Source organism: Orcinus orca, chromosome 12 (genome assembly GCF_937001465.1).
Source record: "Orcinus orca chromosome 12, mOrcOrc1.1, whole genome shotgun sequence".
NCBI lineage: Eukaryota > Metazoa > Chordata > Mammalia > Artiodactyla > Delphinidae > Orcinus > Orcinus orca.
In genome coordinates, this window is record NC_064570.1 from 51,372,695 (window position 1) to 51,399,841 (window position 27,147).

Sequence of the window (27,147 nt, forward strand, 5' to 3'; positions counted from 1 at the left end):
CATGTTGGTAATTCAGAAAGGCCAGTGGATAAAGGGGTCTCCCAGTGCTGCTCCCCTAAGGAGATAAAGGGGACCTTGACTTGGCTTGGTTTTGCCTTAAGAAGCCTGAACCCAGGGAAGCTGGTTGACAGGGATAAAACTGAAATGACACTAAGAACAAGGCCAATTTATTTTGCACTGCCTCCTGAGGTAGTTAACGTGGGGAACAGCAGGCTGGTCGTGAACACCCTCTCTGGGCTTAGTTCATTCAGCACATGTCTCACTCATGCTCACGAGGTCAAACTGTGGACAAATCAAGCCTGGGAGGGAAATCCAGGCCAAGGGAAGCGTCTATAGGAGCCGCGATACGAATGCTGACTTCCACAAAATTGGCTCAGGAGATTCCACAAATGGTAGGAGAACCTTATTTTAATAAAAACGTCCTCTTTTTAACCTGGCCCCTTCCCCCACCACTAGAAAGCAGCTTTATCGCTAAAAAGCAATCCATTTATTTGAGCGTACATTTTTTAGGCAATTTTAACTGTTTCCACCGCCGTAACACCACTCTGTATTTCTCACTGCTGGTCTTCTCTTCAAACACTTTTTTCAGGAGAATCCTCATCACTGTCTCTGTTTCTGCTTCTCTATCCTCTCCAATTAGAAGATCCAATGTATCTCCCACTTTCACCTGAAAATTAAAAAGAAAACAGAACCTTCATTACATTTTGGGAAACTCGGCCAATGCAAACATCTCTCCTTTGAGTTTTCACTGGGCGACCACCACCCAGGGCACAGGTGACTCCTCTGTAATGGTCACTTCTCCCTAGTGCTTCCAGGTGAGAGGGCCCCCCCCTCTCCGGGCAGATGCCTCAGAACCATGTGGCTCAGTAGGGGCCAGTGTCCCTCCTTCAGGCTGAGACAACTGGCTGCTCGTGGACAGGGCCTGTGTGGCTTCAGTTTTGTCTATTGCATGACTTCAGGAAACACTTGAATGGAAGCATTTATTTTGTAACAGTGGCAAAAGATGAAGCGGGGCACAACCTTAGAGATTATGAGCACAGTAATTACTACATGCACTGAGAAGACAATTTTCAGTGTAACACTTTCACTGATTTCAACACAGTTAAGCTACATCATTGGGGACAGGGCACAATTTGTTGGAAATCTGTCACAGTGGAACAACGGTCAGCTGCATCTCCTAAAGAAATCGAAGTAAATAAACTGCTTTCCAGCATTGGCTAGCGCCAGTGATGCCACATCATCAAGGAGACAGGACTCAACGCACAAGGATGGAATGCCACAGAAAAGAGGGTCGAGCTGGATGCTGACTTGGGTTAAAAGGGCTGAGGTCAAACCCATTTTTGTCCAGATGGGAGCTTTGGGTTGAGCGAGTGCAGGACATGCCCTGGGGGCAGTCACATCAGTGCTGCCACGGTGCAAACAGCCCATGAGACACCTGGTCCTGGCAGCTCAGGATCCCAGGGGATCTGCCCAGCAACTCAGGAAGGGGATAAACTGACCCAGGTGCCACATGCTTCTACTAGAACACAAGCCAGGATGACCAGAGGCCGTCTCAGACCATTCACCACCGCTTCCAAGCCAAGGATGGGGGCAGTGGTGAAGCGATGGACAGAAAGACAGGGACAGACCTCCATGTGTGGGCCATGGACTCTAAGTGGGCACAGGTACCCATTCAAAAGCCTACTTGGGGGCTTCTGTTTAAGGAGCATGGTGCCAAATGCTTATGTTTGCCTCATTTGTCGATGAATGCCCTGAGGCAGTCTAACTTCACGCTGTTGGGATATCTGTACCTCACTAGGGCAAGCCACCCACTCAAGGCTTCCGTAGGCCCAATACTAAGTCTACAACGTGGGAATGCATGCCTGCTCACCATGATGCCACACTGGTCAATCCAGGCAGCTGGATGTAAAACTCACAGGGGCTAATTTTAAACCATTAACTCTCCCCTCTGGGCTGAGAAGCAGAGACTCAAACCACAGCGAGGCATGAAGACCACTTCTCCTTGTGGGTTTGAAGGCATCATCTGGGCTGGGCAGAGGGGGGAGTGGGGAGTTGCGGGGAGGGGCGGTCAGTCCTCCTGAAGTTCTGCTGGATTCAATTTTATTTTTTAAATGACCATTTGCCCAAACTGTGTAGACATTTAAAATCAATGTTCAGAAATACACGGCTTGGGAACTCTGCTTTACCTTTTTTGGCATAACTTTGTGTCATTAAAATTCATTTTTTAATAAGTAATATAAGCACATGATACAATACGTAAAAAAAAGGTATAAAAGGGTATACATAGAAAAAGGCAACCCTTCTCATGTATCCTTTCGTGGATATACTATGTGTGATGTCTGCCCCTTAAGAGGAGAGTGGATCGTTCTGGTGGCTTTCTTCTAGGGCAGAGAATAGGGAAGCAATGTTTCTCCTTTACCTGGTGAATCCCAGGGAGAGGTGAGGTTAGGAAGGCTTCAGTCCCATATTTGGGCTCCATACACCCTCTATTTAGGTCAACAGTTACCCAGCACCCACAGCACTCTGGGCCCCATCTGGTGTGCAACTCACAGAAAAGCTCTGCTCAGCTGCAGGCAGCCAGGGTTAGAGCTGCAGCATCAGACAGGCGCCTGACCCTTCAGCCAGCAGCCAGGCTCAGGCCCCACGGAGCAGGCCACAGAAGGGGAGGTGTTCCTCATTCCCTGCAAAGCCCTGTCCCTTCTACCGTGGGAGACGGCACAGTAGGCACAAAGCAAAACTGGCTGGAATTAGGGGCTGTTCCAAGCATCTACATTTCCAATCTCCCCTTAGCTGCAGTTACTATGGCTACCAGGCCTCCTAGTAACAAGGCAGCCGAGTGTTAATGCTGGCCCCTTCCTTTGCTGACCCTCAGGAGAAATCTGGAAGGCAGCCAAGACAACAGAACACCCAAGGCAGAATGAAGAAGCAGCAATTAGACTGTAGTTAACAATATCTCAAAGCACAGGGAGAAAAATAGATTTATGGTGTCTGTAAATGAGGCCCTGGCAGAGACACTGTGCACGAAGAACAGATCTTGTCTTTGGAACACTGTGGCTGGTGAGAAGGGGGTTGGGCTACAAGCAGGAAAAAGCAATTAAGGGACAAGAAGGACCTGATCTCCAGGTGCATGTCTGGAGTGCTTGATTTCCTACAGCTCACTGAGCAAGGACTGACACCTGCAGTCTGAACCTGTCAGGTCAGGTGCCATCAGAGGGATCTGGGCCTTGTGACTTGGCGGCCAAGACAAGCACTGGGGATCCCCCCTCCTGTCCACTCAGCTACAAGAACCACTCTGAGTCTGGGGAGCAGAGACTGAAGACAGCCTCAGTGCTCACCCAGGTCCGTGGCCAATGGCTCACACCCTCCCATGTCCCAGGGGTACAGGATGCAGCTCAGGTCCTCCAATCCCAGGAGTGTTTGAAATATGAAAGAAGCTAAAATAAAAACAACCTTCAAAAGTGTGTCTAACTTCCCTGGAACATTTATTCCCTGGACACTGACTAAGAGTTAGATTATGTCTGCCAATGCCTCATAGGTCTGTGTCTTCCAAACTTTTTAAGGGTCTCTGTCATACACTTTTTAAAATTGTTTTGTTAACTTTTACTATCATTATATTTTCCAATTACAAAAGTGAAACATACTCGTAAAAAATTCAGAAAATAAAATGCATGAAGAACATATAACCCACAGTGCCCCACTCAAAGATAAATACTAGTAGTATTAATATTTTAATTCTATATATGTATATATGTAACTTTTTACAAAAATTCATTTTTAAAAGAATATATATATCATTTATTATAACACTGGATACTAGAAATACATTTTCTTATAACACTTGTGGGTGATTCTTTCACTTAACAATAGTACTGATATGGAGCTGTCAGGAAGTATGAAACCTTCTTTTTGATGGCTGCCCTGCACACAGAGCAGTGTATCCAGCAGGTACTGGGGGTTGGGGGCTACTGCTGAGCTGAACAGAACTGCACATCTGCTCAGGTAACAGCAGGCCAAAGAAACCTCTACATGGATTTAGCCTGATTATTATGATTTCACGGGCCTAACATTAATGACTTAGAAGTTTAATAGATTTTTGCCAGTTCTGATAGTGACTTGTCTTAAAATTTTTTAAAGAAAGGGAAAGCTTCATCTCAAAGTCATTATGGCTGCAAAGAGCAAGTGGTCTGTGTAACTGAAGCTATGTGACCAGGCCTGAGGGAAACCTTAGAGGGGGCAAGACAGACATACACGAGGAGCCACTGATGCCCCAAAGAAGGAGCCCCGGGGGAAACTGGGGGAGGCATTAACTGAGTACTGGAAGAACAACAGACAAAAATATCTGGCTGTCATAATATCTCACTGTGGGCTTTTCTGGGGGCGCAGTGGTTAAGAATCCGCCTGCCAATGCAGGGGACACGGGTTCGAGCCCTGATCTGGGAAGATCCCACACGCCGCAGAGCAACTAAGCCCGTGCGCCACAACTACTGAGCCCACGGGCCACAGCTACTGAAGCTTGCGCACCTAGAGCCCGTGCTCCGCAACAAGAGAAGCCAACACAATGAGACGCCCACGCACCTCTACTAAGAGTAGCCCCCGCTCACTGCAACTAGAGAAAGCCCGCGCGCAGCAATGAAGACCCAACACAGCCAAAAAAACAACAACAAAACTCACCGTTCTGCTTTTCTTCCATAATTTTTCCCCGTTCAGCCTGAGTTCACCTTTGTAGAATGCATCTTCCACTTTGCTAAAAAAAGAAGAAAAAAATCAAAGTGCTTTAAAATTGAAATATATTCAAAACAATTATATAATTTTGAGAAAAGTACCAGCTGTTTGTAATGCTTATCCTGACAGTGACTGGCCTCCCCACAAAATCTCCATTCTGGGTGCTGGGAAAGTGAAAGTCAACTGCTTCCATATACATCTAAACAGGGAGACCAAAGGGCACTGCCGAGTACACACTGGCTGCTGCAAAGACCTGCTAGCGCTAGCAGGCAGGTAACCAGCGCCCTGCTGGGGTTTCCAAGGGGGCTGGAACCCGCATCTAGCGCATTCAGGATGGGCCCGGTGCTCTCCACGTGACTCCCCCTACAGCAGTCACCTTAGAGGTGGTAGCGCCTGTGATTCACGACAGCCATAATGAGTGGGCACTCCCTTCCCTTCACGTGCTGTGAGAAAAACCAGGCACCCCATGTATGGTGAGGCTATTGAGAAACCCTCTGCTGATCTGCACTGAGGATGGGGAAGTGCCAATCCAGCAGCTGCTGATCTCTCTGAATTTGATCACTGGGACAACCAGACCAGGGCAGGATACAGACAAAAACGAGTGCCCTTTCGTTTTAGTGCTCTGACTCCAGGCGACTGACATCTGGGGTTCTCCTAATAAGAACAGCAGCAGTTACTACTGTGAGAGAGGGAGAGGCCCCTCGTGAGCCTGCCAGATTTCAGAGAACATTCAAGTCCCGACCAGGGTGCCTGTGGGTTCAGAGTTAAAAACTGAACTATGCCTTTAAATGAGGACATAAAGATACAAATTACACAAGGGAATCTTTCTTAATTTATTATTCATACCACAGTTCTTATCTTGCATGCAGTATGCACACAATGATTGCTAAAGGAATGAATGAACAATGAGGATCACTATTCTTATACAATTAGTCTAGCAGAGAAGGAATGAGAATATTAAAGAAATCTTGAAAGTTACACTTAGTGTCTCTATGCACTATATATGAACACACGTAGTATTTTCATCATCATAGCTAACATACCGAGTACCCACTATGTGCCACACACTGTTATAAATGCTTTAGGTAGATAGACAGACTCATTTAATCCTAGCCACCACCTTCTAAAGCTGGTTCTATTACCCCCATTTTACAGATGAGGAAACTGCACAGAGATTTTAAGTAACTTGTCCAAGGTCACACACAACCCAGGATTGAAACCCCAGTAGTCTGGCTACAAAGCCTGCAGTCTTAACCACTATGTTATACTGCTTCTGTTGATTCTAAGAGGTACCTTCTCACTGTAGCGTTTGTGAAACCCAGGTGCATTCTATGCTTGCTATATACATCTAACATGGTGATTCCTTTTTTCCCCAAGAAGCTGTTTTTACATCAATGGTTCATCTTACAAAGTTGATTGTGTCTTAGAATCAAGGAAATATGCCATGTGGGACTTGCAGGCAGTCACTTGACTTCTTTGGGAATTAGTTTTCTCATCTATAGAATGAAATAATTGGAACAGATTACCTATAAGATCCTTTCACATCTATGGTTACTCTTCACCATAATATAAGCCATGTAATTGGTAATGCTGCTTTAAAATAACCAACAAGCGGACAAGCGATTTTGTATTAAAACGCATATACTTACTTTCTCCCGATATCTAGGCCTGTCTTCAGGATAACATCATATCGGAAAGACTGCACTACTTTGTCCAGGTCCTTATGGTCTCTGACCGCACTGGGGTCGTCCTCTGGCTCCTCTTCCTGCTCACTCATCTCATGATGCTCACTCTCTTCATCAGAGTCCCCTTCATCTTCCACTTTTTGCAGAGTCTTTTTAGTGGATTTTTTAGAGCTTACATTACTTTTGAGTCTTATGGAAAATGGGAAAATATATTCTTGAGATATTAAAAGCCCTGAGAGTCTCAGTGAGAAAATGTTATGGAAAAATGTTTTATAATTTGAAGCATTTAACTTGGTACTAGACAAATATAAGTATCGATTCCAGGAAGCACAGTGTTTATGTGAAGGTGTCCCTCGTAGCGCTCCGCAAAGCCCAATCCAGGCATCTGGCTTTCTTAAAACGCTGCTGGGCAATCTGATGCTAGTCATAGCCATGGCTCATACGACCTGAAACAGACAATAATTCAGTTTTACTTCCCAAGTGTGGTATCCTGGCATTCTTACAACATAAACCATACACACCATGAACACTTTACATCTAGTACTGTACTTATGCTTCCTCCTACAAAAGGCCATGTTGGTCCACATGTACCAAGGGCCATGCACACTGTACTAGGTGAGTCTTCCGGCTGTAATTAACGTGCTGACCTCACACGGTGGTCGTGAAGGTTGAATTACATACTAATACGTATGAAAACACTGGTTCTACTCTTCTCACTCCCCCAAATTAGCTTGGGTACTGACTGCTACTGAAAAATATTAACAATAGTTCTCAATGATTTTTTTTTTTTTTGGCTGTGCCATGCAGCTTGCGGGGATCTCAGTTCCCCCACCAGGGATTAAACCCAGGCCACAGCAGAAATCCTAACCACTAGGCCACCAGGGAACTCCCTCAATGATTTATTTTAAAAAGGAAAATCTCAGGACAAGAAAGACTATTTACTGACATATATTACATCCTTACAATATTGACTTTGCAGAAGATACCAGATCATGACTTCATGGAAGCCAGTGAGTCTCTAAACTTTATTTCAATCTCCAACTCCAGCAAATCAGAGCTAGGAATGAGCAAATTGTACAGATCTGCATTTCACCTCCTTTCACATCTTCTTCCCACTGTTTAACAGAGGCAGTAGCTAGCAGAGAAAGAAGGGGCCTGGAGACCCACAAACTAGGTAATTGTTTCCTGAGGCAGAGGTGCTGACATGCCACATGTCCTGTGTGCTCCACTGGGAGGACTCTTGGAAGACTGCACCTGGTTCCCTCCAGACTTTGCCCCATGCATTTTCTACCTTGCATGTTGTATCCTTTTGCTGTAGTAAATCATAGCCATGACCCACAGCTGAGTCCTGTTGAGTCTTCCTAGTGAAATCAATGAACCTAGGGGTGGTCTTGGGAACCCTGACGAAATATCCAACTGCCTTTTCGACATCTCCATTTGGGTGCATAACAGGCACCTCAAACTTAATTGGCCCAGAAACAAACTCCTGATATATCTCTAAGCCCAAATCTGCTCTACCTGTGGCCTTCCCCATCTCAGTTAATGGTAACTCCACCTTTCTAGTTCCTGAGAACAAAGGCTTCCAGTCACTCTTGACTCTTCTCTTTCCCCCGTACTCAGATCCATAGTGTCAGGAAATCATGTGGCTTATCTCCAAAACATGTCCAGTATCCCATGACTTCTCATCATTCCCACTGTTACCACAGATTCAGGCCACCATCTATCACCAGGATTACTACAAAGGCTCCATTACAGTGTGTTCTCCATAGAGCAGTCAGAGTGAGTCTTTTAAAAAGTAATTTATATCATGTCACTCCTTCCCTCACAACCTTATAAAAGCACAGAGAAAAGCAAAATCCCTCCCTTGGCCTACAGTCCCTGTGTGATCTATCCCCTTCATTTCCGCTCTGACCTCATCTCCTGCCTCTCTCACCCATGCTCACTCAGCTCCTTCCTGAAGATCCTCATACACAACAGGCACACTTCTGGGTAGACTCCTTTGTTCCAGCTGCCCAGAACACTCTCAGCCCAGATATCTGCATGGACAAATCACCTTCACCTCAATGAGGTCTACTCATTCCAACTCCATTTAACAGGTGTCTTGTCCTCCAAATCTCCCCTTGCCCCATTCTACTTTCTTTTGCAATAGCACTTATCTGCTATGTTATATAATTTACTGCTCAATCCCAAGTGCCCAGAATAGTGCCTGACACATGGTAAGTGCTTAATTAAATACTGTGAAAGTAGGTCAAAAAAACCGGTGCATTAGAATGAAGAACAATGATGGGGCTGGGCTGATGGGTAAGAGGCTAGAGCTCCAAGGGCCTTCCCTATCAAAGCTTGGACTTACCCAGAACGCATGAGAACTATAGCAAGACCTTAAGTAGGGAAGTGATCTGATAGGAGTGCTTTTTAAAAGATTTCTTTGGCGACAGCGTGGATGTAAGGGGAGTATCACGGAAGGAGGCCTGAAGGTTTAGAGTGAAATCTTCAGGAGAGACATAAAATCGGTGAACTAACCGAAGGCTGTAAGAAAAGCAACGACTGGAATGTAGAGGCAACGCTGTCCTTGACCTGCGGGACATTTGAAATCCCTCCATGTTCCTAGGCCTGTTAACTACTCCGTATGGAAAACCTGATTTAACTGCTTTTAGTTCAACTGCAAGCAAAAATCTTCTCTTCTCTTCTCTTGGAGACCTCAGAGGCTGACCAAGTGCTGAGACAAGGTCATGTTCCCCTCGCTCCCTCCCTACCCCCGTTCGGGCTGCGCACCTTCCCGGGTCCTCAAGGTCAAGGGAAACTGGACACCAGAGTCCTCGAGCTCGCGGTCTGCGTCTGCAGCCAACAGGAACGGCCGGGCCCAGGGGAAGACGGCCTCGGCCCGCCGGGTTCACAAGGCCCCTAAGAATTCCCGGATCCACGGGGCGTCCCGAGCTGGCCCGGCTGAGGCAGGACGCCAGAGACTCACGCGGAGACCTGGCAGGAGCGCGGGAGGGGGACTGGAGCTCGCCCTGCCCGTATTTCCCATGTGCTTGCAACAGAAACGGGAGCGAACAGGGGGAACTGCACACCGGGCAGGGGCGCAGTTACCTGTACGTCACCGCCTCTCCCCCCTCCCCGACCCGCCCCCCCACCCCACGGCTTCGCCGAGCGCCGGTCTCCACACCCCGCCCTGCCCTTGCCCCTCCCCTTCCGCCGGCGCCGGCGCCGGCGCCGGCGCGGTGAGAGCAGGCTGGGCGGTGCGCACTGGCACGGCGGCGATGGCAGCGGCACAGCGATCCCTGCTGGAAGCCGCGCCTCGGAGGACTGCGCCGGGAGGGCTGCTGAGAGAGGACAGGGCCAGCTCTGAGCTGAGCGGGAAGCGCAAGCTGAGTGATTGATTCCACATTGTTGAAGAAAGCTTTTCTTTTTAATTAATTAAGTAGGACTTCCCTAATGGCACAGTGGTTAAGAATCTGCCTGCCAGTGAGGGGACAAGGGTTTGATCCCTGCTTGGGGAAGATTCCACAAGCCGCAGAGCAACTAAGCCCGTGTGCCACAACTACTGAGTCCGTGTGCCGCAACTACTGAGCCATGCGCCTAGAGCCTGTGCTCCACAAGAGGAGCCACCACAATGAGAAGCCCACGCACCTCAACGGAGTAGCCCCTGCTCGCCACAGCTGGAGAAAGCCTGCAGGCAGCAACGAAGACCCAATGCAGCCAAAAATAAAATAAATAAATTATTAAGTAATTTATTTTTCATTGAAGTATAGTTGATGTATAATATTATATAAATTACAGGTGTACAATGTGAGTCACAATTTTTAAAAGTTATACTCCATATTTGCTATATTCCCATTTTGTATAATATATCCTTGTAGCTTATTTTATACCTAATAAATCTTAATCTTAATCCCCTATCTCTATATTGACCCTTCTTCTTTCCTCTCCCCACTGATAGCAGCTAGTTTGTTCTCTACATCTGTGAGTCAGCTTCTTTTTTGTTATATTCACTAGCTGGTGTGTTTTTTAGATTCCATATGTAAGTGATATCATACAATATTTGTCTTTCTCTGTCTGACTTATTTCACTTAGAATAATGCCCTCCAAGTCCATCCTCCAAGTTGGACACTTAGGTTGCTTCCCTATCTTGACAACTGTGAATACTGTTGCTGTGAACATTGGGGTACATGTTATCTTTTCAAATTAGTGTTTTTGCATTTTTTCGGAAATATACCCAGGAGTAGAATTGCAGGGTCATATGGTAGTTCTATTTTTAGTTTTTTGAGAAACCTCCATACAGTTTTCCACAGTGGCTGCATCAATTTACATTCCCACCAACTGTGTACAAGTGTTCCCTCTTCTCCAGTCCTTGCTAACATTTGTTATTTGTGTTCTTTTTGATGATAGTCATTCTGACAGGTCTGAGGTAATACCTCATTGTGGGTTTTGTTTTTTTTTTTTAACATCTTTATTGGAGTATAATTGCTTTACAATGGTGTGTTAGTTTCTGCTTTATAACAAAGTGAATCAGTTATACATATACATATATCCCCATATCTCCTCCCTCTTGCGGCTCTCATTGTGATTTTAATTTGCATATCTCTGATGATTCATGATGTCGAGTATATTTGCATGTGTCTGTTGGCCATATGCGTTTCCTCTTTGGAAAAATGTCTGTTCAGTTCTTCTGCCCATTTTTAACAGCTATCTTTTTTTTTTACTAAATTTTTAATTTTATTTATTTTTATTTTTGGCTGCTTTGGGTCTTCGTTGCCGCGTGCAGGCTTTCTCTAGTTGCGGCGAACGGGGGCTACACTTCGTTGCGGCGCGTGGGCTTCTCATTGCAGTGGCTTCTCTTTGTTGTGGAGCATGGGCTCTAGGCGCGCGGGCTTCAGTACTTGTGGCACTTGGGCTCCGTAGTTGTGCCTTGTGGGCTCTAGAGCGCAGGCTCAGTAGCTGTGGCACATGGGCTTAGTTGCTCCACGGCATGTGGGATCCTCCTGGACCAGAGCTTGAATCCATGTCCCCTGCATTGGCAGGCAGATTCTTAACCACTGTGCCACCAGGGAAGTCCCTGCCCTTTTTTTTTTTTTTTTTTTTTTTGCAGTACACGGGCCTCTCGCTGTTGTGGCCTCTCCCGTTGCGGAGCACAGGCTCCGGACACGCAGGCTCAGTGGCCATGGCTCACGGGCCTAGCTGCTCCGCGGCATGTGGGATCTTCACGGACCGGGGCACGAACCTGTGTCCCCTGCATGGGCAGGTGGACTCTCAATCACTGCACCACCAGGGAAGCCCCCTGCCCATTTTTAATTGGGTTTTTTTTTTTTTTGCTGTTGAGCTGTTTATACATGTTGTATATTAACCCCTTATCAGTCATATCATTTCAATTTTTTTCTCCCATTCAATAGGTTGTCTTTTCATTTTCTCCATGGTATCCTTTGCTGTGCAAAAGCTTTTCAGTTTAATTAGGTCCCATTTGTTTATTTTTGCTTTTAATTTCCTTTGTTTTGGGAGAAGGATCCAAAATAATACTGATGTGATTTATGTCAAAGAGTGTTCTGCCTATGTTTTCCTCTCGGTGTTTTATGGTATCTGGTCTTACATTTAGGTCTTTAATCCATTTTGAATGTATTCTTGTGTATGGTGTTAGCAAATGTTCTAATTTCATTCTTTTACATGTAGCTGTCCAGTTTTCCCAGCACCACTTATTGAAGAGGCTCTCTTTTCTCTACTGTATATTCTTTTTTTTTTTTTTTTGCAGTACACGGGCATCTCCCATTGTGGAGCACAGGCTCCGGACGCGCAGGCTCAGCAGCCATGGCTCATGGGCCCAGCCGCTCTGCGGCATGTGGGATCTTCCCGGACCGGGGCACGAACCCGTGTCCCCTGCATCGGCAGGCAGACTCTCAACCACTGCACCACCAGGGAAGCCCTCTACTGTATATTCTTGCCTTCTTTGTCGTAGATTAACTGACCATTAGTTCATGGGTTTATTTCTGGGAAGAGAACTCATTTTAATGCTGTGGGTCTTGGATTTTTCTGCGATCACCAACCCCTTTGAACATGTTTGAGAGTTATAGACTGTTGTCTCCAGAAAAATGCACACACCCCCACACCCCCAGAATTTATAACCTGCTTGGTTGCATTTGTGCAAATAAGCAAAGGCAGTTACAAATTGTATCAAGTGCTGAAGTGACAGAACTTCATATATTGTATCAGTTTAGCATATACTGTTGACATTTTACACAGGTGATATACAGTTGCATTTACTATTTTAAGTCATTTGTAAATGACTACAAATATATTGTTAAATCTGCCAAGAATAGGAGTTAATCATTATTATTATAAACTGACAAGATTGCTGTATGGTTATAGGTGATTATGGAAGGAGATAAAAGAATACAGTGGGGCTTCCCTGGTGGTGCAGTGGTTGAGAGTCCGCCTGTCGATGCAGGGGACACGGGTTCGTGCCCCGGTCCGGGAAGATCCCACATGCCGCGGAGCGGCTGGGCCCGTGAGCCATGGCCGCTGAGCCTGCGCGTCCGGAGCCTGTGCTCCACAACGGGAGAGGCCACAACAGTGAGAGGCCCACATACCACAAAAAAAAAAAAAAAAAAAAGAATACAGTGCTATTGGATTACATAAAATCAACTTAGTCACTGGCCTTTAAAACAAAATAAACATTTCATTAGATGAATCAAGTTGATTTTTAACTTTAAAGTGCTAATTAATATAAAAAACTGCTGTGAAATTAAGAAGTGATATGTGTGTATACACATATTTGTGATTTTTAATTTTTTTCACAGAAACCTGCCCCTGCTGTAGTACATTGTAGCGATTGTAGTTCTGACTGGTTTAGACCACCTAGTGGACTAAATTTTTACTCCATCAACAGGGCTGCTGCACTGGGTCAGACCAAAAGACACTGAGAATTGAAATCAGAGTTGAGCCTACAAGTCTGGGCTCCAGCTTTTAATTTTATTTATTTATTTAAATGAAGTTCAATTTTTTTTTAATTAATTAATTTTATTTTTGGCTGCGTTGGGTCTTCGTTGTTGCACGCGGGCTTTTTCAAGTTGCAGCGAGAGGGGGCTACTCTTCCTTGCGGTGTGCAGGCTTCTCATTGCAGTGGCTTCTCTTGTTGCAGAGCATGGGCTCTAGGTGCGCGGGCTTCAGTAGTTGTGGCTCATGGGCTAAGTAGTTGTGGCTTGCGGGCTGTAGAGCGCAGACTCGGTAGCTGTGGTGCACGGGCTTAGTTGCTCCGCAGCATGTGGGATCTTCCCAGACCAGGGCTCGAACCTGTGTCCCCTGCATTGGCAGGCAGATTCTTAACCACTGCGCCACCAGGGAAGTCCCTGGGCTCCAGCTTTTAATTTTACATAAAGTTATGAGTAAATCAGAGCACTTTTCATTGGGGCCTGTAGGTGACTTTAACGTTATATTTTAATGCAGGAGGAGCAGCCTTACTTTCCATACTCTCAACATTGTTATAGGCTTTACTTTCTTTTATTTTCTCTTACAATTTACTACTTATTTATTTGTTTCCTTGTTTAAATGAAGAAAAATTACCTGGAGAAGAAAGTTCTTTCCACTGCCTCACTGATCACAAACCTCAAGGTTAGCTAATCACCAAAGAAAGGTATTTTAAGCGTGATCAGTTCCAAAGCCCCCTCCCTCCACTCTGACCCCCACCCTCTCTCACCTTCTCAAGGAGTTTACTCTTTAGAGTCTCCTCCTTCCTGAATCTTTCTCACTCTTCCATATCATTCCTGCCAGCACACAAACACAACATGTTAACGAGTTCTGATTATGTTATATATAGCTAAGATAATATTTAAAATTTTAAAAATTTAATAGAAATAATGTAGTGATACTTTTTTCAGTCCACTTTATTTTTGAGATTCTTTCCATGTTTATACATATATTTTGGCTCCTTTATACAATTCATATATAAATTATTCCCAGTTGTTTCCTTCCTAAAGTTTCTTTCAAACATTGCAGCAATTTACTTATGGAGGTATCATCCTTTGAAACTTTCTCTAGTGTGTTTACTTAGAATAGGAATCTCTGGGGACTTCCCTGGTGGTCCAGTGGGTAAGACTTCGAGCTCCCAATGCAGGGAACCTGGGTTCGATTCCTGGTGGGGAAACTAGGTCCCGCATGCATGCTGCAACTAAGACCCCATGTGCCGCAACTAAGACCTGGTGCAGCCAAAATAAATAAATAAATAAAACTTTTTAAAAAGAAAAAAAAGAATAGGAATCTCTGGGTCCAAAAGTAATTATATTTTCTTCAATCTTACTAAAAAATGGCCTAATTTTACTAATTTACATTTGCACAAGCTCATGAACATAATATTTTTCCCCATTCTTCATTTATTCATTCATTCATTCATTCATTTTTGGCTGTGTTGGGTCTTTGTTGCTGCACGTGGGCTTTCTCTAGTTGCGGTGAGTGGGGGCTACTCTTCGTTACGGTGCGCGGGCTTCTCATTGCGGTGGCTTCTCTTGCTGTGGAGCACGGTCTCTAGGCTTGTGGGCTCCAGTAGTTATGGCACACAGGCTCAGTAGTTGTGGTGCATGGCCTTAGTTGCTCTGCAGCATGTGGGATCTTCCCGGACCAGGGCTCGAACCCATGTCCCCTGCATTGGCAGGCGGATTCTTAACCGCTGTGCCACCAGGGAAGCCCCCCCCAATTCTTCTTAATAGTTCATGTTATCAGATTTTTAAGTATTATCAGTCTCATGGATGAAAAATGGTACCTTGTTTTAATTTGTAAACTTTCCCTGATTGGTAGTGAGATTGAATATCTTTTTATATGTTTGATGGCTCTTCAGGTTTCTCTTCTTTTATTTGCCAGTTTATATCCTTTGCCCACTTTTCTTTGTAATAGTTGTCTTTTCTTTTTGCCTGTCCCGAAGGTAAATGCCAGTACCACTACGTATGGGCGTGCATAACTCTAGGAACTCACTCATACTCATCTGCAGCGCCATTCAAATTAACTGCAGTGGAGATGGCACCCCTGGGGTTGTGCAGTGTAGTGGCCATAGTACCCATGCTTCTGATCTGGGTCTATGATGCCTTTGCTTTCTTTAACAATAGTTTTTTAGGGAATTCCCTGGTGTCTAGTGGTTAAGACTCTGTGCTTCCACTGCAGGCGGCCTGGGTTCAATCCCTAGTCAGGGTAGTAAGATCCCACAAGCCTGTGGTGTGGCCAAAAAAATAAAAAATTTAAAAAAATTTTTTTTAATTAAAAAGTCACATGCATGTGTTTCTCTAAACAATGTATTGGCAAGTTTTGTTCTTAAAATTTACATAAATTGTGTCATACTAAATGTCACACATATGATGGCTATATGTCATCAACATACTATATGTTTATGACTTGTGCTTTCACTCAACATTAGGTTTCTATGTTACCAAACGAAACTTGAGTCCGCCTGCCTGAAGTGCAGCAAAGCCAATCTACTGACACCAGGTTGTGATGAAGGAAAATACAGTGTTTATTGCAGGGCACCAAGCAAGGGAGTGGGAGACAAGCCTCAGATACACTCCAATTTGGTTTTTGAGTTTGGGATGTTTTAAAGGGAAAGAACAAAGAAGTTGGGGTTAATCATCTTGTGACACCTCTGTGACTATTTTTTCTTTTGGCCATGCCGCAAGCCTTGTGAGATCTCAGTTCCCCAACCAGGGATTGAACCCAGGCCACGGCAGTGAAAGCGCCAAGTCCTAACCACTGAACTGCCAGGGAATTCCCTCTGTGACATTTCTTAAATTATAGTTCTGAGAGTCAGGATGTCTCTGGTTTATGATTCTCTGGTCAGGTGGTCCATGGCTCAGGGATCTGTGAGCTCATCTTACCCTCGAGAAACAATGTGTGTCGATGTGTTTATGACAATATCTATGCTAGCAATTTTATTACATTAAGGATGCTCTTGGGACTTCCCTGGTGGCACAGTGGTTAAGAATCCGCCTGCCAATGCAGGGGACACAGGTTCAAGCCCTGGTCCAGGAAGATCCCACATGCTGCAGAGCAACTAATCCCGTGCACCACAACTACTGAGCCTGTGCTCTAGAGCTCAAGAGCCACAACTACTGAGCCCGGGTGCCACAGCTACTGAGCCTGCGTGCCACAGCTACTGAGCCTGCGCTCTAGAGTTTGAGAGCTGCAACTACTGAGCCTGCGTGCCACAGGTACTGAGCCCGTGTGCCGCAGGTACTGAGCATGCGCTCTAGAGCCCGTGCTCCACAACAAGAGAAACCACTGCAATGAGAAGCCCGCACACCACAACAAAGAGTAGCCCCTGCTTGCCGCAACTAGAAAAAGCTCGCGTGCAGCAACAAAGACCCAAAGCAGCCAAAAATAAATAAATAAATAAAAAATTTTTAAAAATAAATAAAGCAGTTGTTCCAAATCAGTTTACAAAAAGAAAAACAAAGGATGCTATTCACAGCAGCAGTTTTAGTCATCTGACTATGGTTGATTAGTATTCAGTTAGCACAGGATTGTGATCAGAGGGAACAAGAACAGGAATAAAGTTTTGGATAGAGAGGTTAATCATAAACTTGGTAAGGGAATTCAGTTTCAGGGGGACTCAGTTTCAAGATATACCCTTTTGTTGCTGGCAACTGTAGTTCCCCCACTTATTTTACCACTTATAATACTCCATAGTGTTAGTGTACCATTTTTTTGTGTGGTACGCGGGCCTCTCACTGTTGTGGCCTCTCCCGCTGCGGAGCACAGGCTCCAGACGCGCAGGCTTAGCGGCCATGGCTCACGGGCCCAGCCGCTCCGCGGCATGTGGTATCCTCCCATACCGGGGCACGAACCCGTGTCCCCTGCATCGACAGGCGGACTCTCAACCACTGCGCCACCAGGGAAGCCCCATAATTTATTTTTTATTCTTCTGTTGATGGACTAGACTTCTTTCTAGGTTTTTTCTTGGGTTTTGTTTTGATATAATGGAAAATGTGCTTATGAATCGCCTTTTTATTTTTTTAATTTATTATTATTTGTTAACAGGAGAAAATCAAAGTTTAACATGTATACATGAGATAGACCCAGAAAAACTGAGTAAATCACCAAAATGGTTGAAATACCATCCTCAGCTAATGATAAAAGATGATGTTGAGGATGAGGAGAGGCAGTTAAGGGAGGTTCCCAGGAAAAGCTCAGTAAACAAGGGTGATGTGATGCAGATTTAAGTTAGGGTCTTCTGCACTGATAAGAGTTTCTAGAGATTTTGTCATCCTCTTCTTCCAGGCACAGAGAGGGAGACACACTTACCAATGGAGATTTCTCTTACAAATGTAAACATTTCTTACAAAAGGACAACTCCTAGTCGGTTTTCAGAGCCCTTCCCATGTCTGCTGTTTTCAGAGAATAACCAGCTTAAAACAATTAATGTGCCAAAGAGACGTATTTTAGGGTGGCAAGTTTTGCTCCCCTGCGGGACCACCTTTGAAACTTTTAAGAAATTTCATGTCCAGAAGGTGAGTTGGTAGATGGTTTCATCTCACTGAACCAGTCTCTTAGTCCTGACACTAGGTCAGTTCAGTTACTCATTTCAAAAGAGAGGTGGGGCTCTCAAAGTTAGGCCTAAGGGTACAAGCAGTTAGGAATTTAATAAGAAGCATTTCTACAGAGACAGAACGAAAATAAAAGTTAATGGTTGGAGGAAGTTATAAAGCCAGTCTTGATGCCGAAAACTCAGCTTCTATTCACTGGTGCCGAACCAAATCTCGGAGACAGAGTTTTGGGTCAAGTAGAAAAGAATAGCTTTATTGCTTTGCTAGGCAAAGGGGGACACAGTGGGCTCATGCCCTCAAAACTGTGTGTCCTAACCCAGGGGGATTTGGTGAGGAGTTTTCTAGCAATGGTTCAAGGGCGGGGTTGATGATAGGGATCAGGGTGTGTGCAGGGCCTGCATCCCTTTAATCTGGCCTCAGGTGGTCTGCTGATGAGCTTCTGTGGTTCTCCAGGTTATCAAACTCTGACCTTCTCTCTGGAATGAAGAATGCTTCATCAAATGGCTGACATCGGGACTTCCCTGGTGGTGCAGTGGTTGAGAGTCAGTCTGGCCATGCAGGGGACACGGGTTCGTGCCCCGGTCCGGGAAGATCCCACATGCTGCGGAGCGGCTGGGCCCGTGAGCCATGGCCGCTGAGCCTGCGCGTCCGGAGCCTGTGCTCCGCAGCGGGTGGGGCCACAACAGTGAGAGGCCTGCGTACTGCCAAAAAAAAAAAAAAAGTTAACATCTTCCATTTGTTCGGGGTTTTAGTTCTGCAGAAGAGCTCAAAGATTTTGTCAGGTGTATCCCTTGAGGTGGAACCAGGACCCTGTTTCAAGCCTGCACTATTGTTTCTTGGCCACTCCTCCCTTGTCTCTGCATCCCCTCCCTTCCCTGATTAGCAACTGTTTGAACCTGCCCTTTGGAATTCAGGGAAGGTTATGGAGGCTGAAGCCTATTTCCTACAAACAAGGAACAGGGGACTGAGAGAGGCTTCTGTGACCAGGAGCCCCACAGGGTCCTGCTCTGTTTCAGTCTGAGTCTGGAGGGCAGTCTAGATGTAGGGGTCAAAGCACCTTTTGCAATTAGAATGTTTCTGATGATGTCATTGGGTGATCGGGTAAACTTTCTGAGTGACTTGCACAGCAATAGGCATGAAGATTTTCTAAACATGGACTGTTTTGGTGATCTCTCTCAACTTTATATCTAAGTTGTTCAGTTTCAATTTGCAGGGCTTCAGGAAAGGCACAGCACTAGCTCTCAATGATTCCAAGTCAAAAGTGGGAGAAAAATTAGAAATATTAGTTTGGAGAGTTGTATTTGAATACTCACGAAGTTTCCAAAATCTGGAGGGATCAGGCAGGGGGAAAAAAGATAAATGTTTCAATTCTGCTTACAAAGATATAATTTACAAATTGCTGTAAATCAGAGTTAGCTTAAGAGAAAAGAGAAAATTTCCTCCAATCTGGAAAAACAAGACATTAAAAAGAATCAGCAATTTTTCAAACAAAAGTCATGATCTTAAAGTTATCAGAAATGTGTACTCAGAGTTCTTTCCATGAAGATAAAGCAATTTACAAAAGCATCAGAATAAAACTATAACAGTCTGTAAATGACAAAAGACTTAAAATGGCATGGTTAGGGCTTCCCTGGTGGCACAGTGGTTGAGAGTCCACCTGCTGATGCAGGGGACACGGGTTCGTGCCCCTGTCCGGGAAGATCCCACATGCTGCGGAGCGGCTGGGTCCGTGAGCCATGGCCGCTGAGCCTGCGCGTCCGGAGCCTGTGCTCTGCAATGGGAGAGGCCACAACAGTGAGAGGCCCGCGTACCGCAAAAAAAAAAAGAAAAAAAAGGCATGGTTAAAGATCTAATTACAATGCAATTGGCAAAGGAGTTTGGTTATGTTACTGAACACAGGTTCAGGTGCCCAATTCACAGTGAGACCAAACAAACCAAAATATCAAGTTTGAGAAAGGTTTATTGCAGGGCCAAGCAAGGTGAACGGGTGGCTTGTGCTCAAAACCCCAAACTTCCTGATGGCTTTTGGGGAGAGGTTTTTATAGGCAAAATTTGGGGTGAGGGCTTAAGGATGTGTGACTTTCCTCTGCTTGGTTGGTAGTGAGGTAGCAGGGTGGTGTTCCAGGAGTGTGCTCAGCCTGAAGTTACCATCCCCCAGCTGGGTGGGGCCTCGGTTCCTGGTTTGGTTTTTTTTTTTTGGCCGAGTGTAGGGATCGAACTGTGTCCCCTGCATTGGGAGCCCAGAGTCTTACCCACAGGACTGCCAGGAAAGTCCCCTTAGTTCCTGTAGAAGAACTCAAAGGTATTGTTCTGTATATCCCTTGAGGAGGAACTAGGACCCAGCTTTAATCGCGGCACTATCGTTTCTTAATTGCTTATCCTTTGTTTCCGCATTCCCTTACTTCCCTGATTAAAACTGTTGGAATCTTCCCTTTGGAACTCAGGGAAGGTCTTAGGGGCTGAGTAAAGCCTATTTCCTACAAAGAAGAAATGAGGGATATGGAAAGGATTTGTGTCCCTGAGGGCCCCACAAGGGTCCTGTTGGGTTTCAGTTATCTCTGACATACAACATTTTAAGATGTTACTAGAATTATGACTGATACCATTACACCAAGACACATCAGAATTCTAGGAATGTCATATAATTTCTAGAACATTTATATTAATAACATTTACCCATACAATATAACCTAAGAGGCTTTACCATCGCTCATTTGACAATGTTCCTTGTGTAATTTAACACCAAATAAGCCTAATTAGTTAATAGCTCTTTAACAAGGAGAGAAAACAAATCTCTCAAGGTGTTCCAGGGACTTCTAGAAAAAACCTCAGTTATTTCTAGGTCAATAACCCTTCATTTAGAATTCGATTTTGGGGGAGTTTGTCAAAAATATCAAAAAGGTTTTAAAACACTTAGTCAAATAGGATCATAGGTCACTGTTAAACAATATTTAATTACACCATCCAACAAAGTGACAAAAGATTTCAAAGGCAAATACAGACTGTTACAATGGATTACTTAAAAAGTAAAGAACCTTCTACAATCTGTTATCAAAGGCAGATCAATGGTTCAAGAAAACCTTGCCCTCTCAACAGGTAGAACCAAATTCTAGCTTTGCACCAGCTTACTTTTGATATTAAAATTTATTCACTCAATTAAATTTATTCCAATCCCAGCCATCTTGACTATGCATAACTCTCTTCTCAAGGTTCCTTTTCCACAAACCTTCTATAACTCCCTTTTTTACACTCAGATTGTCCTGTGCTTCCCCCAACCCCTTTTTTCTTTAATCTCATTTTAGGACAAAAATACTTTCTTTTAACAAAATGCATTTCCATTCTTTATACTTTTTTCTTCCTTGCATATAAAAATGTTTCTTAATTTTAGTAATTTTAATTACATACATTAATTAGAATTTTTAAACCTTAGAAGCATTAATTTCTAGTGAAAACTAATATGTGAGCAATTTTAAACTGTTTGTTATACTAGTATTTTTTTTTGGATTGGCAAACTTATGACTACCTATGGTAGGGGAGCAAAATTTACTACCCTAAAATATGTCTCTTTGGCATAATAATTTTAAATGCTGGTTATTTTCTGAGAAACCACAGACATGGGAAGGGCTCTGAAGTTGCCCTTTTGTAAGAAACATTTACATTTATAAGAGAAATCTCCATTTGTAAGGGTGTCTCCCTCTCTGTGCCTGGAAGAAGAATATGACCAAATCTCTAGAAACTCTTATCAATGGAGAAGGCCCTACCTTCAATCTGCATCACAATCATGCTTGTTTACTGTGCTTTTCCTGGTAACCTTGACTCTCCTCACTCTCATCATCCTCTTTTGTCTTTAGCTGAGGATGGTATTTAAGGTGAGGGCTTCAGCCATTTCAGTGACTTACTCAGTTTTCCTTGGCCTCTCCCATGTATACGTGTTATTAAATTTTGAGTTTCTCCTGTTAATCTGCCTCATGTCCATTTAATTCTTAGACCAGCCAGAAGAACCCAGAAGGGTAGAGGAAACTTTCTTCTTCCTCAACAATATCATAATTTCTCATAGCATTTTTTTTTCAGTGTGGTATAAGACATTTCTAATTAACTTAAACATCTTTAGTTTTTCTGTAATAAGATGACAAAAGTAGTTAGACTTGTTTAGCAATGAATGTTTCCGTATTTTATCTTATTTGGAAATGATCTAGACATTCAATGAATTGCCGTAATTTAACTTAACTTAGCAAACTAAAAGTTTCATTTACCAAAAAGCTTCGGAGAAACTATTTTAAGTAGATATACCATAAAATATAATTATTAAAGGGTTTGACTAAAAACTCTTATCTCATTCACATTTATTTAATTTACTTGTTTCCAACAATTTTTACCAATCGAGTGGATATGGAATGGTATCTCATTGTGCTTTTAATTGGTGCTTCTCTGATAACCCATGAGGTTGAGCATCTTTTTATTTGTTTATTAGCAACTTTTGTTTCCTCTACATCTGTTTTGCCCATTTGGGGGTTCTATTTTTATGTTTTCTGTTGGGCTATATTGTGGGCTGAGTTTTGTCCCCCTGAAAGATATGTTCAAGTCTTAACCCCCGGTCCCAGTGAATGTGACCTTCTTTGGAAATAGGGTCTTCACAGATGTAATCAAGATAAGGTCATACTGGATTAGGGTGTGCCTTGAGTCCAATATTTGGTGTCTTTATAAGAAAAAAGAGAGGGAGATTTGGATACAGAGACACAGAGGATGCACAAAGGGAAGAAGGCCATGTGATTGAAACCAAGCATGACCCTGTGGGGCTCCTGGGCATGGAAGCCTTTCTATGTCCCACGTTCCTTGTTTGTAGGGAACAGGCTCCAGCCTCCATAACCTTCCCTGAGTCCCAAAGGGCTGATTCTAACAGTTACCAATCAGGGAAGGGAGGGGATGCAGAGACAAGGGAGGAGCAGTGAGAAATAGTGAAGCCTTGGGACAGGAGCCTGGTTCCCCCTCAAGGGACACAGTAACAATATCTTTGAGCTCTTCTGCAGAACTAAAACCCCCAAGAAATGGAAGATGTTAACTCCTTGATGAAGCATTCTTCATTCCAGAGAGAAGGTCAGAGTTTGATAACCTCGAGAACCACAGAAGCTCATCAGGAGACCACCTGAGGCCAGATTAAAGGAATGCAGGCCCTGCACACACCCTGATACCTATCATCAACCCCGCCCTTGAACCATTGCTAGAAAACTCCTCACCAAATCCCCCTGGGTTGGGACACACAGTTTTGAGGGCATGAGCCCACTGTATCCCCCTTTGCCTGGTGAAGCAACAAAGCTATTCTTTTCTATTTCACCCAAAACTCTGTCTCCAAGATTTGATTCGTCACTGGCGCACAGAGGCCGAGTTTTCGGCAACATGATGATTGAGGAAGAGACTGGAGAGACACAGTTACAATCTAAGGAATACCAGGGATTGATGGTAACCACCAAGAGCTAGGAGAGAGGCATGTAACATATTCTCCCTCAGAGCCTCCAGAAGGAGCCAACTCTGCTGATATCTTGATTTCAGACATCTGCCCTCGTGAACTGTAAGAGAATAAATTTCTGTTTTAAGCTACCCAGTTTGTGATAACTTGTTACAGCAGCCCTAAGAACTAAAACAGCCAGTTTCTTTTTATCTATTATAAATTAATATAATAGAAAGATTATAAATTCAAGTTATAAATTTGTAGGAATTTATTATATATTCTGTGCTACAAATCTATATCGATTATGATGTTGCAAATATCTTCTCCTAGTTTGTGGCTATCTTTTTACTTTCCTTACGGTGCCTTTTAATGAAAAGAACTTTTTTTTTCTTTTTTTGTGGTACGCAGGCCTCTCACTGTTGTGGCCTCTCCCATTGCGGAGCACAGGCTCCGAACGTGCAGGCTCAGCGGCCATGGCTCACGGACCCAGCCGCTCCGCGGCATGTGGGATCTTCCCGGACCGGGACACGAACCCGTGTCCCCTGCATTGGCAGGCGGACTCTCAACCACTGCGCCACCAGGGAAGCCCTAGGTGGCAGTTTTTAAAAAATAAATGCGCTTCTTATTTGTTCTCTACCCTAGCCTGAAAGAGAAACCAAAAATTATAGTTTTCTAGTAAAAGGAAAAGGAAAAGTTCTTTGGCCAGTGGAATTCTCAGTTCTTTGAACAGTGTGGTTTAGAAGATTCTAAAGGGCAGTCTTTCATGCTCTGAATCTATAATTTGTTCTAAGTTTCCATAAACACGTGCCTTGCCACCATTCATTTTCTGCTGTCCCACAATTTCAACATCTGTATTTGGATGGATATTGTACAGGTAACTAGGAATCTTTTTATTATTGTCTTAATGGCCAGGAAGAATGAAGGAGGATTGCACTGATTTATATATCATGTGTATTTTAAAATTTTTATTTTTATATTTTAATAAATATTGTATGTATTTAAAGTATGCAACATGATGTTTTTTTTAACATCTTTATTGGAGTATAATTGCTTTACTATGGTGTGTTAGTTTCTGCTTTATTACAAAGTGAATCAGCTATACATATACATATGTCCCCATATCTCTTCCCTCTTGCATCTCACTCCCTCCCATCCTCCCTATCCCACCCCTCTAGGTGGTCAGAAAGCACTAAGCTGATCTCCCTGTGCTGTGCGGCTGCTTCCTACTAGCTATTGGTTTTACATTTGGTAGTGTGTATATGTCCATGCCACTCTCTCACTTTGTGCCAGCTTACCCTTCCCCCTCCCTGTGTCCTCAAGTCTATTCCCTAGTAGGTCTGCATCTTTATTCCTATCCTGCCCCTAGATTCGTCATGACTTTTTTTTTTTTTTTTTTAGATTCCATATATATGTGTTAGCATACGGTATTTGTTTTTCTCTTTCTGGCTTACTTCACTCTGTATGACAGACTCTAGGTCCATCCACCTCACTACAAATAACTCAATTTCGTTTTTTTTATGGCTGAGTAATATGCCATTGTATATATGCGCCACATCTTCTTTATCCATTCATCTGTGGATGGACACTTAGGTTGCTTCCATGTCCTGGCCATTGTAAATAGAGCTGCAGTGAACATTGTGGTACATGACTCTTTTTAAATTATGGTTTTCTCAGGGTATATGCCCAGTAGTGGGATTGCTGGGTTGTATGGCAGTTCTAGTTTTAGTTTTTTAAGGAACCTCCATACTGTTCTCCATAGTGGCTCTATCAATTTACATTCCCACCAACAGTGCAAGAGGGTCCCCTTTTCTCCACACCCTCTCCAGAATTTAATGTTTGTATATACATTTTTTGCAGTACTCGGTCCTCTCACTGTTGTGGTCTCTCCCACTGCGGAGTACAGGCTCCGGATGTGCAGGCTCAGCGGCCATGGCTCACGGGCCCAGCCGCTCCGCGGCATGTGGGATCCTCCCAGACCGGGACACGAACCCTCGTCCCCTGAATCGGCAGGTGGACTCTCAACCACTGGGCCACCAGGGAAGCCCTATTGTTCGTAGATTTTTTGATGATGGCTATTCTGACTGGTGTGAGATGATATCTCATTGTAGTTTTTTTTTTTTTTTTTCTCATTGTAGTTTTGATTTACATTTTCTCTAATGATTAATGATGTTGAGCATTCTTTCATGTGTTTGTTGGCAATCTGTATATCTTCTTTGGAGAAATGTGTATTTAGGTCTTCTGCCCATTTTTTGATTGGGTTTTTTGTTTTTTTGATATTGAGCTGCATGAGCTGCTTGTAAATTTTGGAGATTAATCCTTTGTCAGTTGCTTCATTTGCAAATATTTTCTCCCATTCTGAGGGTTGTCTTTTCACCTTGTTTATGGTTGCCTTTGCTGTGCAAAAGCTTCTAAGTTTCATCAACATGATGACTTGATATACATATACATAGTGAAATGATTACTATAGTTGAGCTAATTAGCATATCACCTCCTCACATAGTTAGTCTTTTTGTATGTGTGATGAGAGCACCTGGAATCTATTCTCTCAGTAAATTTCTGTATTCAGTACACTATTATAAATTACCATCATCATAGGGTATATTACATCCCCATGACTTATTCACGTTACAGAACTGCAACTTTGTATCCTTTGACCAACATCTCCTCATTTCCTCCACCTCCCAACTCTGGGAACCACCAGTCTACTCTCTGCTCCTATGTATTTGACTTTTGTATTTTTAATTATTTATTTATTTATTTATTTAATTAATTTAGGCTGTGCCAGGTCTTAGTTGTGGCATGCAGGATCTTTAGTTGCGGCATGCAGACGTCTTAGTTGTGGCATGTGAACTCTTAGTTGCTGCATGTGTACAGGATCTAGTTCTCTGACTAGGGGTCAGACTTGGGCCCCCTGCATTGGGAGCGCAGAGTCTTACCCACTGGACCACCAGGGAAGTCCCTGCATTTGACTTTTTTAGATTCCACATATCAGTGAGATCATGCAGTTTTTCCTTTCTGTGTCTGGCTTATTTCTCTTAGTATAATGTCCTCCAGGTCCATCCGTGTTGTTGCAAATGGCAGGTATATTGGGTTGAACCACATGAGATTGCTGATATGTAACCATTTTTAACCTATAAAGATAGCAATTTCATATGGCTGAATTGTGTATATTTAGAGCTTGAATGGAAGCAAATCCTATGGCATGGTTATGGAAACTCTCTCTCTTTTTTTTTTTTTGCTGTACGCGGGCCTCTCACTGCTGTGGCCTCTCCCGTTGCGGAGCACAGGCTCCAGACGCGCAGGCTCAGCCGCCATGGCTCACGGGCCCAGCCGCTCCGCGGCATGTGGGATCTTCCCGGACCGGGGCACGAACCCGTGTCGCCTGCATCGGCAGGTGGACTCTCAACCACTGCGCCACCAGGGAAGCCCTGGAAACTCTCTTTAATGCTAAGGGGAAAAAAATTGGTGAAGATTAAAGAACCACCATAGGTAATTGTGTCATATGTTGGTAAACCTTAAAATTCAAGGCTACTAATTCAATGTTGAACTTTTGATAAACCATTAGGATCTGATCAGGAAATAAGTCTTGCTTTGAGTCTAAAGGAGGAAGATTGGTGGCGTTTCAAATGCTGGCACACTATTAAATGGGCTTTGTTTTCTTTTAAGCAGCTGGTGGGGAAATGACCAATACAGGGAGTTGGGAGAGAGGACAGAAAGAATCGATATCACAAAGACCAAGTTAAATTCACTCATTCACTATCAGGCAGTTTTAACTGTTATATGA

The 27,147-nt window shown here is 43.9% G+C and overlaps 1 protein-coding gene and 1 pseudogene across 1 annotated transcript; one reads left to right on the plus strand and one right to left on the minus strand.

The window, feature by feature from the left end:
* Nucleotides 1-27,147, plus strand: part of LOC101277396 (60S acidic ribosomal protein P1-like) — a 267,203-nt pseudogene that overhangs the window by 14,342 nt on the left and 225,714 nt on the right.
* MTRES1 (mitochondrial transcription rescue factor 1) lies at nucleotides 391-9,320 on the minus strand. Its single transcript, XM_012539550.3, has 4 exons — nucleotides 9,180-9,320; nucleotides 6,372-6,853; nucleotides 4,672-4,744; nucleotides 391-667 (listed from the first exon to the last, which is right to left on the minus strand). The coding sequence occupies exons 2-4, from the start codon at nucleotides 6,839-6,841 to the stop codon at nucleotides 488-490; spliced, it is 723 nt and encodes a 240-aa protein (XP_012395004.1). The 5' UTR covers nucleotides 6,842-6,853; nucleotides 9,180-9,320; the 3' UTR covers nucleotides 391-487.

What these genes read in the sequence shown, in the direction of transcription:
- MTRES1 (XM_012539550.3), bottom strand. Translation starts at nt 6,841, where the DNA reads ATGGCTATGACTAGCATCAGATTGCCCAGCAGCGTTTTAAGAAAGCCA. An exon ending in GGCCTAGATATCGGGAGAAA is followed by an intron (nt 4,745 to 6,371) that starts GTAAGTATATGC and finishes TTCTTTTTTTAG; the next exon opens with CAAAGTGGAAGATGCATTCT. An exon ending in TATGGAAGAAAAGCAGAACG is followed by an intron (nt 668 to 4,671) that starts GTGAGTTTTGTT and finishes TTTAATTTTCAG; the next exon opens with GTGAAAGTGGGAGATACATT.